We start from the raw sequence: 15,939 nt of genomic DNA, 5'->3' as shown, positions 1-15,939 counted from the left end.
ATGGATTAGTAAGATTAAAATAGTAAAAATTACCATCCTACAAAAAGCAATGTAAAAGATTGTGTTGGAATTTTGAAGCAATCCCATCAAAATTCCAAGACAACTTTATACAGATGATGTAAGGACAATTCTTTACGGCATATGAACAAATAAAATACCCAGGATAGCTAAAACAATCCTGAACAATAAAAGAACTGCTAGAGATATCACAATCACTTTTTTCAAGCTGTACTACAGAGCTATAGTAATAAAAAGCATATGGGATTGCCATAAAAACTGACACATTGATCAATGGAATTAGATTGAAGATACAGACATAAATCTACATATGTATGGACATATGATTTTGATAAAGAAGCTAGAAATATACAATGCGAAAAAAAGAAAGCATCTTCAACAAATGGTGCAGTTAAAACTGGATGTCAGCATGAAGAAGAATGCTACTAGATCTGTATCTATCACCCTACACAAAACTCAAGTTTAAGTGGATCAAAGACCTCAATATAAAAACACATATATTGAATCTGATAAAAGAGAAAGTGGAGAACATCCTAGAACACATTGGCACAGGAGACAACTTCCTGAACATGACACCTAACCTATATTGCAAGCACTAAGATCAACAGTTAAAAAAATGGGACCTCATGAAACCGAAAAGCTTCTGTAAGTCAAAAGACACTGTCAATAGGGCAAAATGACAGCCTACAGGGTGGGAAGAAATTTGCACCAACACCACATCTGATAGAGGTCTAATATCCAAAATATGTAAAGAACTCAAGAATTGAACTGCCAAATAATCCAATTTTTAAAATAGAGTACAGATCTAAACATAGAAGTCTCAACAGGTGACTCTCAAATGGCTGAGAAAAATTAAAGAAATGATCATCATCCTTAGCTATCAGGGAATTGCAAATCAAAACTACTTCTAGATTCCATCTTATACCTGTCAAAATGTCTAATATCAATAACACAAGTGAGAGCTCATGCTGATGAGAATGTGGAGTAAGGGGAACACTCCTCCATTGCTGGTGGGAGTGCAAACTTATTCAGCCACTATGGAAATCAATATGGTGTTTTTCAGAAAATTGTGCATTGGTCTACTTCAAGATCCAGCTATACCAGCCTTTGGCATATATCCACATAATTCTCCATTATACCTCAAGGATACTTGCTCAACTATGTTCATACCAGCTTTTTTCATAATAGCCAGAAACTGGAAACAATTGAGATTTCCCTCCATTAAAAAAATGGAAAAAGAAAATGTGGTATGTTTACACAACGAAGAATTACTCAGCTGTTAACAAAATGACATCAGAAATTTTTTAGACAAATAGATGGAACTAGAAAAAGAAATCCTCCTCAGTGAGGTAACCCAGACCCAGAAAGACAAATATGTTATATATTCATTTAAAAGTGGATATTAACTTTTAAGTAAATGATAACCAATCTACAATCCACAGACAAAGAAAGGCTAGATTAAAAGAAGGGTTCTAAGGGGGATTCATGGACCTCCCTGTTAAGAAGGAATAGAATAAATTGTGTGAGTGGACTGTGGATAGGTGGGAATGAGAAGAAGAAGGCTTATATGGGGAGGGAAAGGGATGGAGGGAGAGAATGGAGGGAGCGACAGCTGGAATTGGGGGTAGGAGAAACCTAATGAAGTGGAAACTTCCTGGAATCTATGAGGGTGACCCTACTGAGGCCTCTTAGTAATAGAGGATACAGCTCCTGAACCTGGTCGTCACTGTTAACCAGGCAAGGCTTCCCAGTGGTGGGACTGGGCTGCATTTGGTTGAACTTTTGCCTGAGGGGATCCTGTGGAGATCTCTAAACAACCCAGGCTGATGCTAGGACAGAAGGTCCCTTTCTAAAAACTGAGAGCAGTGCCCCATTTCTAAGGACAACATCCACACAGCTCATTTTGAATATAGAGAAGCAGAGCTGATATGGGCATGGAGCCTTCGCCCCTACATTCTAGTTTCTTTGGTGTGAAAAGGTACTCTGCAGACTACAGAATGAGAAAACTAGACATCAACTCAGCCACAAAAGCTTCAACCTGCAATTTGTCCTGCTTCTCAGATGTGCTGGGGCAATGATAGTGCAGAATTTGTAAGAGAGGCCAGCCAATATTTGGTTTAACTTGAGGTTTAACCATGAGATAGAACCCATACCCTGTTCTGTTGGAACCCCAGCTCGCCCCTCCACAAGCTGGGAAATCCTGTATGCCCTACTTTCCAGACTGAAAAAACTCCGAACAAAGGAATGGCATCAAAAACACAGATCCGTATTCCTGGCAGCCAATGAAATCCTCTTTTCTGACATTGCCAGTTCACCCAGGAGCCTGACCAGGAATTAGCTTTTGACCATACTTGTGATCGGTTCTAGCTCCTAGCTGACACGTCATCACCCCTCGCTTAAGGGCTATGAAATCTCCCTGCCTCTGCCCAGATTTGTGAATTCTCTGGCCCCATTCTTTGAAATCGGTGTACCTACCCAGAAGGACACCAAACATATCTGCATTTATCTGTTTTTAGTATAGTCTGATCTGGCCTTTTGAATTGGCAGAAACCTATCATCTGGTGCCAAAACAAGAAGTTGTGACTCCAGCCTGGAGAGCTGGGTCTCAGGCAACTTGGGGACCACTTCCCCCTCCTCTCTGCCTGACGTAATTGACTATTAATTTGGGTCAGTCACACTTTTCCTAGCAGCTGCCTTAAAGGTACCAGATACCTCTTTTGGTTCAAGACCTTGGAATCCTGTGCCGAGAGTTGCAGCTGAGACAGGGCAAGCCCAATCTGGAACAGAGATGGTCTCTGTTCAGAAGAGCCTTAGATGGGAGACGTTCCTCCCCAGGCTTCTGAACCTCCACTGCTTGACCCCAGGCTACTGTGGAGGATGCCTCCCTTTAGTGTCTCTAGCACAGGCTCAGGAATGGGCAACATCAGATCTAAACCTGATCCTCAGTTGCCTCTGGGGTGCCTGCTATGAAAATTTTCTTCAGCCCCTTCTTCACTGATACATACTCTACCTAGTGGCCAGCCTTCTTCTCTTTACCCACCTCTTCTTCCTTCTCCCCTTGGTAACAAAGGTCAAGGGTCATCCTCTCCCCATTACCCACCTCTCTCTCTTGTTCTTCCTTCTCCTACTGCCCCTCCTTCTCTACCACCCTAAGCTCCACCTAATAGTCAACCTATGCCCTATATCCCTCTCCTCCCCTCTCCTTGCCTTCTCTACCCTCCCTAATCACTACCCACACCCTTGTCCAAGTCCACACACAGGCCTACTCCCCCTGAGTGCTCTGCTGCGGCTTCTCATACATGATCCTGGCCGATCCCTGTTCTCCTCTGGCACCTCTGAGAGCTGCCCAGGTGCATGTTCCTTTCTCATTCCAAGATCTATTCCAAATCAAAAAGCACTGGGTGTGGTGGAGCTTTTGGAGCATAGGATTTGTAGAATACAATATTTGGGACCAATGGACAGCTTTCTCCAGTAGGGAAGCCTATAGCTGCAACACCTTCATGCCCCCCCTCCCCAAAATTAAATTCAATGACACACAAGTTACTCCTAAAATTCCAATACTAGCAGAGGTAGGAAAAGTTTTATTTATTTCATACATATTAATAGATCTGGGCCCATAAGCTTTATTGCAAACTCGGACCACCACAGAATAGTGTCAGACTCAGTTAAATACAGAAATGTATATGTCCACTGCATGTTTGTTTCTGACTGGTGTTGAACATGTAAGTTTACTATGTCCCATGTGTCTTGATAATAGCTCAACTGTTACTGTTGCATCTAGCTATCTGGGCTCAGAATTTACCTCTAGACTTTCTGGCCACTGAATCTAATGTAATAACAGGAATTTATATGTCATTAGATTATAAATAATATTAAAGTTGTTCTATGCTGTTCTACTTTATTTAAAAGCTGACTCTGGAAGTGGGTTATGGCTCAGCCTTTTTCAGACTCAGGCAGATTTTTAAAATATGTCTGAGGTCAAAACTGGTAGGAAGAAAGAAAAAAGCAGAGTAGCTAAGGGTTTATTGGCTTATAAGTTATTGGGTATGGTTAAAAATCTGAAATATCTGTAACAAGATTAACTTAAAACTCTTAACTCAGAGTTGGAGCTATTCTGAGAAACAACACATGGTTTGCCACCATCTTAACTAAGGGCAGCCACAAGGGCAGTTGCCATTTTGACTAGAGTTGGAGAAGGTGGATATCATGGTTTCACTGCCACCGTAACTGAGGTAACCACATGGTGTGGGCCAATCAAGGAGACAACAGATCTCCAGGGATACTTTTAAATTGGGACAAGATTTTGTATAATTCCTGTCCTGTCTTAAAAACGATGTTTATAAAGAATAGGATTTAAAATAATGTTTGTTTAATAGGGTTTTAAAGCTGCATATGTTTTACAGGCAGCCAAACTTTGTAACATAAGAGTAATCCACTTGGTATTGATTTTAGAGACACTGGATTACTTAAACTGTTAAAATTATGGTTTTGCCTTCTGCAAATTATGGTTGTCTTCTTTCTTGAAATGAAAAAGTACTTTTATTTAATATTACCAGAACACACAGTTAAGAGATCTTAAGCTTCTTTAAAAGGGAATTTTAGAATTTCATAAAAAGATTAAATAAACTGGATATTTGTATGAAACAGTTTTTAAAATGTTTAAATGTAGAAGTCTATGAGATATTTTAAATTTTATAAGATATTTTATTATGTCTTTGTTAATATATAATTTTGATAAATAGATAAATAAAAGGTTAAAACTTAGGACCACTGATAAACACCAGAGACTTAGATATTCCTATCGTATGATACAGTAATATGGTGACCTAATCAGTCTGGAAAAAAAAAAACAAAGAAAAAAGAAACTTGGGACCACCAGCTTAGCGAATGTCTTTCCTTACTTAAGGTCTATTCAAGCTAAGAAATACTGATTTAAAGATCTATATGTCTAACCTCCTTGTTTTTGCTAGCATTGTTAAGCTGTAGATATTTTGGTAAATTAAGTGTTACAAGAATTGTTATGTTCTATAGTGCTAAACTATGTAAGGATCAAAAAAGTTCCCAATCTCATGTACACTTTGTTTGTAAGTCTTATCTTGATACTAAAAGAGTGTCATGTCAAGATCATTAATTGTAGTATAAACTGTTAAAGATGATTAAGCCTTGAGATGTTTGGCACCATACTTAACAGATAATGGTCCTGTCAGAGATTTTCTGAATATGACATTTAAGATATTTAAACTTATATGACAGATACAGACTCCTAGATCCTAGCAGTGACCCCTAAAGTCTCCAAAAGAACAGTGGACACAATAATGGATTAATTCACCTGGACTGTGGTAATGCTAACCACTGAATAAAACCACCTTAATGCCTCATCTGCCAGGGCTCAGCCCAAATTGGAGACAAATAGGACACTGGAGAGTTGATTGACTACTTTGCCTAGACAAAGTAAGGGCAATCCCCCACTTCTTCCAAAGAAAAGCCTCTCATCTTCTGGGCCTGGCAGCAAAGAATGTTGTCTTGGTAACTCCTGCACCCAATGGCCTGGAGAGCACAGGAGCCTGGGAAATTGTCTAAGTAAAGGACAATGGATTAATCTCTGTCATTTTTGTTGGTCCTCAAATCTTTGATCACATTGATGGCTAGGCTAACTGCAGTTTTGTCAGTTAGGCAGCAGCAGACAATCAGCTACACTTCTCCTCTCCTCTCAAGGCTATAACCATCTAGGTAGTTCATTAGATAGTTAAAACTATTAGGTCTCTTGTTTTAAGAAGGCTGACAAGCCGGGCGGTGGTGGCACACGCCTTTAATCCCAGCACTTGGGAGGCAGAGCCAGGCGGATCTCTGTGAGTTCGAGGCCAGCCTGGACTACCAAGTGAGTTCCAGGAAAGGTGCAAGGCTACACAGAGAAACCCTGTCTCGAAAAACAAAAAAAAAAAGAAGGCAGACAAAATACCTCTTCACAGACTTCATATTAAAGGATAAATAGGTCTCAGATGGAGTTTCCCACTAAAGAAACATGCTTTGCTATGATTGTTCTCAATAATAACTATTTGTGTTGCTGGTAAATGATCAAACTCCATAGAAGGTCTAACTTGTGATGGTCTAAGAAAAATCTCTCATCCACAATCTCTCTGTCCACCTCCCTATGCCTTTTGGTGACACTGGTCCTGCAGCTGCACTCTGTGGACAAGCTGAGTTTGCAATGATTTCCTCTTCCTCTTTTAAGCCTGACTTGGGCTAGACACGTGGAGCAGTCTTTCTTCCAGCAACAATGGGCATTTCATTGTCCTCAGTTCTGATGGCATCTGGCTTAGGCACAAGTGCCATAGCACACTCAGTTACTGTAACTACAAAATTATCTGAACAACTCCAGAAGGACATCGAGGACTTGGTAGAGTCCTTGGCCTCTTTTCAGTGCCAAATCATTTCAGTGGATCAGGTCATATTGCAAAATTGCAAAGCACTGAATCTCCTCACAGCAAACAGAGGAGGCACCTGCATGTTCCTGGGGGAAGAGTGTTACTACTACATCAACAAGTCTCACCTGATGGAGACCCATGTCAAATCTCTCCAGAAATTGGTGGAAGATCTCAAACATTGTAACCAACCCACTTCCTCTCCTTTATCATGTTAATAGCAAGGGTTTAAAGAAATTTGTTTCTATCACTTGGCAACAAGCCAAGAAAATTATAAAGAAACGTCCTACTTACTCCTTTTATAACCAAACTCTGCTACCTGCAGGAAGTAATCCAAATGGTACTCAAAGAAGTGAAATTTGGCAAGTGGATGGGTTTCATTTTGGGGAGTTTAGAAAACTAAAGTATGTGCACCATACCCTAGATACTTATTCAGGATTTCAATGAGCAACTGCTTTGAGTTCTGAAAATGATGATTGTGTAATCACACCTTCCATAGAAGTTATAGCTATAGAATACCTATACAAATTAAGATGGACAATGCTCCAGCTTATGTCCCTAGTGAAATGAAACAGGTTTTGCATACTATAAAATAAAATATATTGCAGGTATACCACACAATCATACAGAACAATCAGTTGTAGAAAGTTATGCTTAGTAAACACAAAGGTGTGATAAAGACCCCCCAGAGATAGACTGCATAATGCTTTATTACCTTTAAATTTTTTAATGATAATCAGAAAGGAAGAACAACTGTGAATAGACACTGAATAGTAGAAACAACTGCTAAATTAAACCAATCTATATATTTTAGGAATGTCTTCACTTCAGAATGGAAGTCAAAGAATATGTTGAATTGTGGAAAAGGCTATGCTTTTGCTTCCATGGGAAAAAAAAAGTTATGGTTTTCTTCAAAACTAATGAAGATCAGATTTGACTGAGGGAGACCTCTTGAAAATCTTGACCACAGTCATGAAAAAAACAAGAATGATGACAAAACAGGTGGCATATAAGTTTTCCCTCTTCATGGGAAGAGATGAGAGACTGGATGAGACATTATAAATCTTGTTGGCCACAGAGTCCTCATGACTTATTATTACAAGCCATGCATGAGGCATGTGGAAGCACATAGATTAACAGGAATTGGTTTAATTTATGTTATACAAGCTAGTTAGAAACAGGCCTAAACAGGGGCTAAGCTTTCATAATTAATAATAAATCTCTTTTTTAAGATTTGGGGACTGGTGGTACAGAAAAAGACTTGCTACAGCACATGGCCTACATGGATCTGCACCAGGTCTTCTGTGAATATGTCTGTTAGCTGGGTGGTACTGTGGGACTCCTAACAGTGGTAGCCAGTGTGTCTCTGACTCTTTTGCCTGCTCTTTGGACCCTTTTCTTCCTATCAAGTTGCCTTGTCAGGCCTGAATATCAGAGCTTTTGCCTTGTTTTATTGTATTTTGTTTTGACATGTTTGGTTGTTGTCTTGTAGTTAGAGTTTTCCTGCCTGGCTCACAGTCAGGGCAAATCTCTGTCACCTGCCAGTCCCACAGCCACTCAGACCCAACCAAGTAAACACAGAGACTTATGTTGCTTTCAAACTGTATGGCCGTGGCAGGCTTCTTGCTAACTGTTCCTAAAGCTTAAATTAATCCATTTCCATTAATCTATACCTTGCCACATGGCTCATGGCTTACCAGCATCTTCACATGCTGTTCCTCATCGTGGTGGCTGGCAGTGTCTCTCTGACTCAGCCTTCCACTTCCCAGCTTTATTCTCCTCCTTGCCCCGCCTATACTTCCTGCTTAGCCAACGGCCAATCCGTGTTTTATTGATTAATCAGCAACACATTTGCCATACATCCCACAGCATTGTCTCCTGGAGGCCTTCTTTTATCTGAACACAAATGAAGGGGAAGTGGGTCTGGGGGAGAGGACAGGTGGGAAGGAACTGGGAGAAGGGAAGGGAGGGGAAACTGTGGTCAGGATGTATTGTATGAGAGAAGAACAAGTTTAAAAAAAGAAACATATGATCAGTAATTCTGGTATCTTGTATAATGTAACATATTTTCCTTAAATAAGAATACAAATGTTATGATGTCCTAATAAGATAGAAAGTAATTTAAATCCGAAGGGAAAATTAAATGCAGATTCTTCTTCAGATGAGAGAAGGATAAAGCTGTGAGTGTCTTTTCTATGCACTATGTTCAATTATTGTTTGTTTTGTTTTTGAGACAGGGTTTCTTTGTATAGCCCTGGCCATCATGAAACTCAATCTGTAGACAAAGATGGTCTCAAACTCAGAGATCCACCTGCCTCTACTTCCCAAGTACTGGGATTAAAAGCATGTACCACCACTACCCAGAAATATGCTCAATTATTACAGATATTATCATAATAATTTTGCATATTCTACCACATATTGCATCAATATTTTAATTTTATACATAACTATTAAAGAAATAGTAATAACTTTCACTTATGAATGGCCTACAATTGCCAACCTAGTTGGTAAACAGGTTTCAGTTAACTATTAAATATACATATTTAGCATTTACTATCATTCTATATTAAAATAAAAAGAGCAGAAATATCACAACTTATCTTCCAGTGTCCCAAATATCAAATTGTAGAAATCACAAAGTCAAACACATGTCTAGTCTGTGTTTCATACTTGAGCAATTAATTTACCATCTGCTGATGCTCACCTTGAAATTAATACCCAGGTGGCTGCTTCAGCATAATCTACAAGCTCTCTTCATAGAGGTCCTGGATCAGAACTTCCAGCATTGGCTAGAATATTCTGTAATTTCAAGTGATGTTAAGATGTGTTCATCACCCAGGCTGCTTTGCTCTCTGCAAGCATTAAAGCTGTAAGCAGCAGGAAAATGTAATAGAATTCACCTACTATCATAAAAGCAACTACTTGGAAAAGTCAAGGACTTTTCCAAAGGTCAAGCCATGACTTAAGAAGTCTTGGTGATATTTTAGCTTTTGTATACATATTAGCCAAATCCTGCAATAATTTCCTTGTATGCTATGTATGCGTCCAAGAACTCATAACAGTGTATTTTATCTGAAATGCCTATCAAGCATCCAAGGCCAAACGAGCTCCTGAATTAAGGTAAATTAAGCTCAGATCTTCCTTTCTTATACAGCCTTAGTGGTATTTATACTAACATTATAGACTCCTAACATTTTCCTAACCACCCCTTGTAACACAAATTGTTAGAAGGTCTTGTTAATAAAAATAAACCCTGGCCAGGTATTGGGGTTAACCCTGAAAGATCAGAGAAACAGAACCAGCCACAGCTAAACTCACCTTGCCAATTCCTCAGCTGATCCTGTTTCCTCAGCCTGGAAGCCTCTGGGTCCTCATCTTAATGGACCTCAGCTGAACTGCTGCTAAAAGCCTAAAAGCTTAACCCCTAGTTCCTGGTCCTCATGCGTTACATACCTTTCTGCTTCCTGCCATCACTACCTGGGATTTAAGGCATGTGTCACCATGCCTGACTGTTTCTAGTCTGGCTTTGAATTCACAGAGATCTGGATGGACCTGTGCCTCCAGAATGCTAGGATTAAAGGCGTGTGTGCCACCATTTTCTGGCCTCTATGTCTAGTGGCTGTTCTGTTCTCTGACCCCAGATAAGTTTATTAGAGTTTACAATATGTTGGTGAACAAATTATCATCACAACCACTAGGATTATAGTTTGAGCACATAAATTTCCTTTTTCTGATATGTTAAATGATTTTAGCTCTTAGTTGACCTCCTTCTTTATTATTCCCCTTTTGGGGTACAAAAGAAAGCTTGATAATCACTAGCTGAGGAAAGCTCTTATCAGCCTTTATGACCCTATAATAATGCAAGCCTGCTGACCGTGCTTTAGATAGAGCACTGCTATTGGGTGGGTATATAACAGTAAACCTCAGAGACTTAGAGAGGATTGAAAGGATTTTGACTGGACAACTAGATGGAGAACTAGAAGAAAGAGATGGAAGATGAGTAAGAGCCAGATGAAGAAGAATGAGATGACGAAGACCAAGATGGGGCAGAACTCCAATGAGAGATTTAAGATAGAACATAGAGGGAACAGCAGATAAATGTAGAGAGAAATCAGGCAAGAGAGGAGCTAGGCATGAGAACAGAACTGTAGCTGTGTAGATAGAATTTTATCCCAGAGGAATAAAGTAGACAGACAAAGAGCTTGGTGTACTTAGATTCATTTCCCAAAAATAATTTGTGCCAGTAATAGCTTCTCTTCTGGGCCCTGGGAAGATGATTAAGGTAGGTCCTTAATAATATTTGAGACATTACAAAGAAAAACTCTCTCAAATTGGCAGCATTTTCCAGAAACAAATTATGACATCATGCCACATTCTTGTCCTCAGAAACTGGGTGTGGTCAGACTCAAAAGAACTCTAATAGCAACTACTAGGCTCCGTCTGACTACTTATTCCTATCATTTCTTACATTGTTCAGACCCATAACATTTCTGGACATTGAGCAGAGGTTAACCTTGTCACAAAAGTTCTATTTTTTTGCCAACTCTACATACAATGCATGGCTAAGATATGTGAAGGAAATCTCTGTCTAATTACATCCTCTGTTTTACCTTCAACCAGCAGCCAAAAGTTTTAAGGAGGGGAAAAAACATTTACAACTTTTGCCACACTGTGATTTTTATTCTACTAAACACCCTCTAATGTATAACTATCCATATCACATTACCTCATTCTATGATTTCTGACAAGGCTGTGGGAAAATGCAGCTGGTACATCAAGCTTTGGTAACAAATTTACAATTGTGTGTTACATAGAGTGAGCCCAGCCATATATTTCATTCAAACAGTGGTCCACTTACTTCCCTTTGAATGCTACTCAGAAAACCAAACACATACTTACATCCCTGAGTGACTTGCTGATGTTCTTAAGATCTATCTGAAGAATATTTCCAATGATTGGGAGAGGAGTGGGTCCAGGAGGAAGCTGTCTTCTCTGAGAGGTCTGCCTCCATAGTGAAAGGAGAAGCAGACATGAGAGAACAAGCCCCAGAAACACACCTAGGACCATTGCTGCCTTCTCTTCTTACTGGCATGAATGTGTGCTTATAACACAAAGCTTATATAATGAAGTTTGCTAATCCACCTGGGAATACCTGATGCAGAACAGACCAACCAGGGAGAAAACTCTCCTCCCAGTGAACTTTGTTCCTACATAGTGAATAAAGTAAAATATTAACTCTTAGCTCTCATTTATAAGATAGCACATTTGTAGGTTGTGGCTTAATTGTAATGGACTGGGTACCAAGAATTTGGGTGAAAAGTACTTCCCATATGTAGCTGCAATTGAAAAAGAAAAAAATGAAGTTATTTAATGATAGGAAACTGGAAATTTACGCAAAATTATGGATTCTCAAGTTAATGACCACTTAAGAACTTACTATATTGTAGAAATTTAATATTTTATACAACTTGAAAATAAATAATTCATATAAAACGCTGAATATTGTTCCCAATGATTCAATAAATAAATTTTCAATTAATATACTAATGTTAATAAGACACAACTTAAAATATCAAACATAATACATATTGTGAATAACAGTACATCAAGTTTTAAATTAAACTGATATGCACAATTATTATCATAAAATAAACTTTAAGATGAGGGATAGTATTTTATATTTAAATTTAGACAGGAACTTTCTGTCAGGAGACCTGTCATTCTAACAAAGCTCTTATATGTCAAGCATATTTAATGTCAGATCTGATAACCGCTGTGCTGTGGGATAATGCTTTTGTACACTGGTTTAATAAAAAGCTGATTGGCCAGTAGCCAGGCAGGAAAAGCAGACAAGGAGAATTCTGGGAAGTGGAAGGCTGAGTGAGGAGACACCAGCCTGCCATCCAGGGTGCAGCATGTAATAGCACACAGGTAAAGCCACAGAACATATGGTGACATATAGATTAACAGAAATGGGCTAAGTTTAAGTGTAAGAACTAGTCAGTAGGTAGCCTGAGCTAGTGGCTGAAGATTTTTAATTAATATAAGCCTCTGTATATTTACTTGGGTCTGAGTGACCACAGTGCTGGGCAGGACACAGAAAAACTTTTGGCTACACCACTGTTATTCACCATTGCTTATAGCTCAGAATAAGTCCATCAAACAAAAAATAGCCCATGATAGGAATTAACCTATTGTATGTCCTCTCTTCTTGTTATAAAGCCAGAAGTTTTACATTAAATAGAAGCACCCCATTTGAATTCAAGGATAATACAGTAGGATAGTCTCACAAACAGAAACAAAAATGAATCTTGTTCTCCATATCTAAGAAAGACTGAATCCAAGAGAACTTGTTGATGACAACTTGGAAAATTGTCAACATCAAAATATTACTAAGAGATTCTCATTCTGTCATTTTCACAAATAAATTTTATTTTATTTTATTTTTTCTTCCTTTTTTATTAAGAGATTTTCTATTCATTTTACATACCAACCAGAGATTCCCCTATCCTCCCTCCTCCTGGCCCCCTAGCATTCCTCCCCAACCCATCCCCCTTTCATACCTCCTCCAAGGCAGGGTCTCCTATGGGGAGTCAGCAGAGCCTGGTACATTCAGTTGAGGTGGGTCCAAGCCCCTCCTCCCTGAACCAAGGCTGTGCAAAGTGTCTCACCATAGGCACTAGGTTCCAAAAAGCAGACTCATGCACTGGGAACAGGTTACGATCCCACTGCCTGGGGCAGCAGAAACAGTTCAATCTAAACAACTGTCTCACTTATCCAGAGGGTCTAGTCCAGTACCCTGTGGGCTAATGAAAACTTGTACAGTTACTTTGGAAATCAGTATGGTGGTTTCTTAGAAAATTGGGAATCAATCTTCCTCAAGACCCAGCTATACCACTCTTGGGCATATATCCAAGGAATGCTCAATCATACCACAAGGACATATGCTCAACTATGTTCATAGCAATATTGTTTGTAATAGCCAGAACCTGGAAATAACCTAGATGCCCCTCAACTGAAGAATGGGTAAAGAAAATGTGATACATATACACAATGGAGTACTACTTAGCAGAGAAAACCAATGGCATCATGATGTTTGCAGGCAAATGGATGGGTCTAGAAAATACCATCCTGAGTGAGCTAATCCAGACTCAGAAGGACAAGCATGGTATGTACTCACTCATAAGTGGATACTAGATGTAAAGCAGAGGATAACCAGACTGCAACCCACAGCTCCATGGAAGCTAGTTAGGAAGGAGGACCCTAAGAAGGGCACATGGATTGCCCAGTGATGGAGAAATGGATGAGATCTACATGAGCAAACTGGGAGTGAGGGAGGGTAATGGAGAGCAAGGGCCAGGGGATGAGAGCTTAGAAGAGTAGGAAGTTCGAGCTGGAAAGGGAACAGAGTGCGAGAACAAGGAAAGAGATACCATGATAAATAAAGACACCATGGGAATAGGGAGAAGCAGAGTGCTAGGGAGGATCCCAGGAATCCACAAGGATGACTCCACTATAGACTTCTGGCAATAGTCGAGAGGGTACCTGAACTGACCTACTCTAGTGATCAGATGGCTGAATACTCAAGCTGTGATCACCAGTGACTGAAGGAAGCAGATGCAGAAATCCATGGCCAGGTCCCAGGCAGAGCTGCAGGAGTTCAATCAATGAGAGAAGAGGGATTCTCTGAGCAAGAGATATCGAGACCATGACTGGAAAAATTACAGACACAACTAGCCAAACTAGTGGAATCACAAATAAAATTTTAAAATACATAATAAGAAAACAAACTTATAAACAGAACATTTGGGTGCAATAGAAGATGATTGTTGTAATCCAAATATGAAATGAGTCCCATTGGCTCATGTGTTTGAACACTTGAAGGCATCCTTTTGAAATAATATGGATTTGTTAGCAGATAGAACTTTGTCCAAGGTAGAGGTTAATTTCTTCAGAGTATTTGTGGGTGATGAGGTTTTCCAACCTGAATCCACCTCCCATTGCTCTCTGCTTTCTGTTCCGACAAAATGTGAAGCATGGATGTCTCCCAGTTAGACACTCCTGCTATCAGAAACCACCCTTCCCAGTGCCTCTCCTGTTGTGGAATATTATTCTAAGGTGTGTTATTTTTGTTCATGTTGCATTTGTTCAACTCTGTGAAACTGCATTACTATGTCTGTTTAAAACACTTGATGCTCTAATGAAGAGCTGAATGGCCAATAGGAAGACAGGAGAAAGAATAGATGAGGCTGGAAGTCAGAGAGTATATATAGGAGAAATCTGGGAGGAGAAAGAAGGAGAAGTAGACAGAGAAGGAGGAGGACTCCAGGGGCCAGCCACCCAGCTACACAGCAAGCCACGGAGTAAAAGTAAGATTTACAGAAGTAAGAGAAAAGGAAAAATCTGGAAGCAAAAGGTAGATGGGCTGTTAAGTTAAAGAAAGCTGGAAAGAACCAAGCCAAGCTAAGCCCGGGCATTCATAAGTAAGAAAAAGCCTTCCTGTGTGATTTATTTGGGAGCTGCGTAGCAGGCCCTCCAAAAGAGTAAAAAATAACTAATAACACTCTCCATACAGGGTTAACTGTAATACCTCATACTTTGAGTCAAAATAAACTCTTCTACCCACAAATTGCTTCCTGTCAGATATTTGGTCACAGCAACTAGAAAAATAACCAATAGAGAAAATTCATACAGAAGAGTGGGGTCATTCTAATCCACCTAACTGTGATGTTCTTGAGGTTTGGAACTGGTCTGCTAGAAGATTTTGTAAGAGTTTGAAGCTAGAAAAATTTTGAGTGCTATAGCAGGGCTTAATGGGGCATCTGGTAGGAGTTTGGAGAATTAGAATGCTGAGTGAATGTGGGCCATGGAAGACTATTTCACAAGGTTTCTGATGAGAAATAACTACTTTTTAGGAACTGGACTGAAGGCCTTTCATGCTTCATTTGGACAAAAATTCTGACTGCATTTATGTTATGACAACTTGAGTAAGTTTGGATTCAAAATTAATGAATTTGTTCAGTAGAGGTAAAAGTCAATACAGGACAGCATTTTAGGTGTGGCATGCTCGCTGATCAGTGCCATTACCCAGTCTGCAGTGAGAAAGAACAACAAGATGGATAGAACTATAGGAAAACATACAGTTTCATGGGGAAAGGATGCGAAGCAAGTCTAATGTAGTCTGTACTTGATGGATGAAGGTACTAAAACAGTGTAATTGGGAAAGATATTACCACCACAAATTAGAAACAAGGAGCTCTGAATTGAGACAATAAAAAAGGTTCCCTGAGAACAAAACCCCGTAGATAATAGGTTGTAACTTATAAGAATGCAAATTCATTTTAAAGGAGAAAACAACAGTTTTCATTTCCAAAAGCCTTGCCTATGAAGAGTTTTCTTATGATGAACCTCAAGAGACCACAGAAGTCACTGCATATGTGGCCCAAGGAAGTCTATCAATTATCTTCATCTTGTAGTAGAACCTGGTTGCATTGTC

General features: G+C 39.5%; 1 protein-coding gene across 4 annotated transcripts in view; it reads right to left on the bottom strand.

Moving 5' to 3' along the window:
- LOC131896265 (cytochrome P450 2C42-like) overlaps positions 1-11,510 on the bottom strand; it is a 42,549-nt gene extending 31,039 nt beyond the window's left edge. For 3 of the 4 annotated variants that reach the window (XM_059246846.1, XM_059246860.1, XM_059246851.1), the window contains exon 1: positions 11,343-11,510. In XM_059246846.1, coding sequence (XP_059102829.1) covers positions 11,343-11,510 — 168 coding nt within the window. Of the gene's footprint in view, positions 1-11,327 lie in introns of all 4 variants that reach the window. The other variant, XM_059246840.1, reaches the window with a different exon arrangement.
- Between the last annotated feature and the right edge of the window lie 4,429 nt (positions 11,511-15,939).

This window comes from Peromyscus eremicus, chromosome 1 (genome assembly GCF_949786415.1).
Source record: "Peromyscus eremicus chromosome 1, PerEre_H2_v1, whole genome shotgun sequence".
NCBI classification, from domain to species: Eukaryota; Metazoa; Chordata; class Mammalia; order Rodentia; family Cricetidae; genus Peromyscus; species Peromyscus eremicus.
Note: the sequence above shows the minus strand (reverse complement) of the source record. Positions and strands in the feature narration are given on the sequence as shown.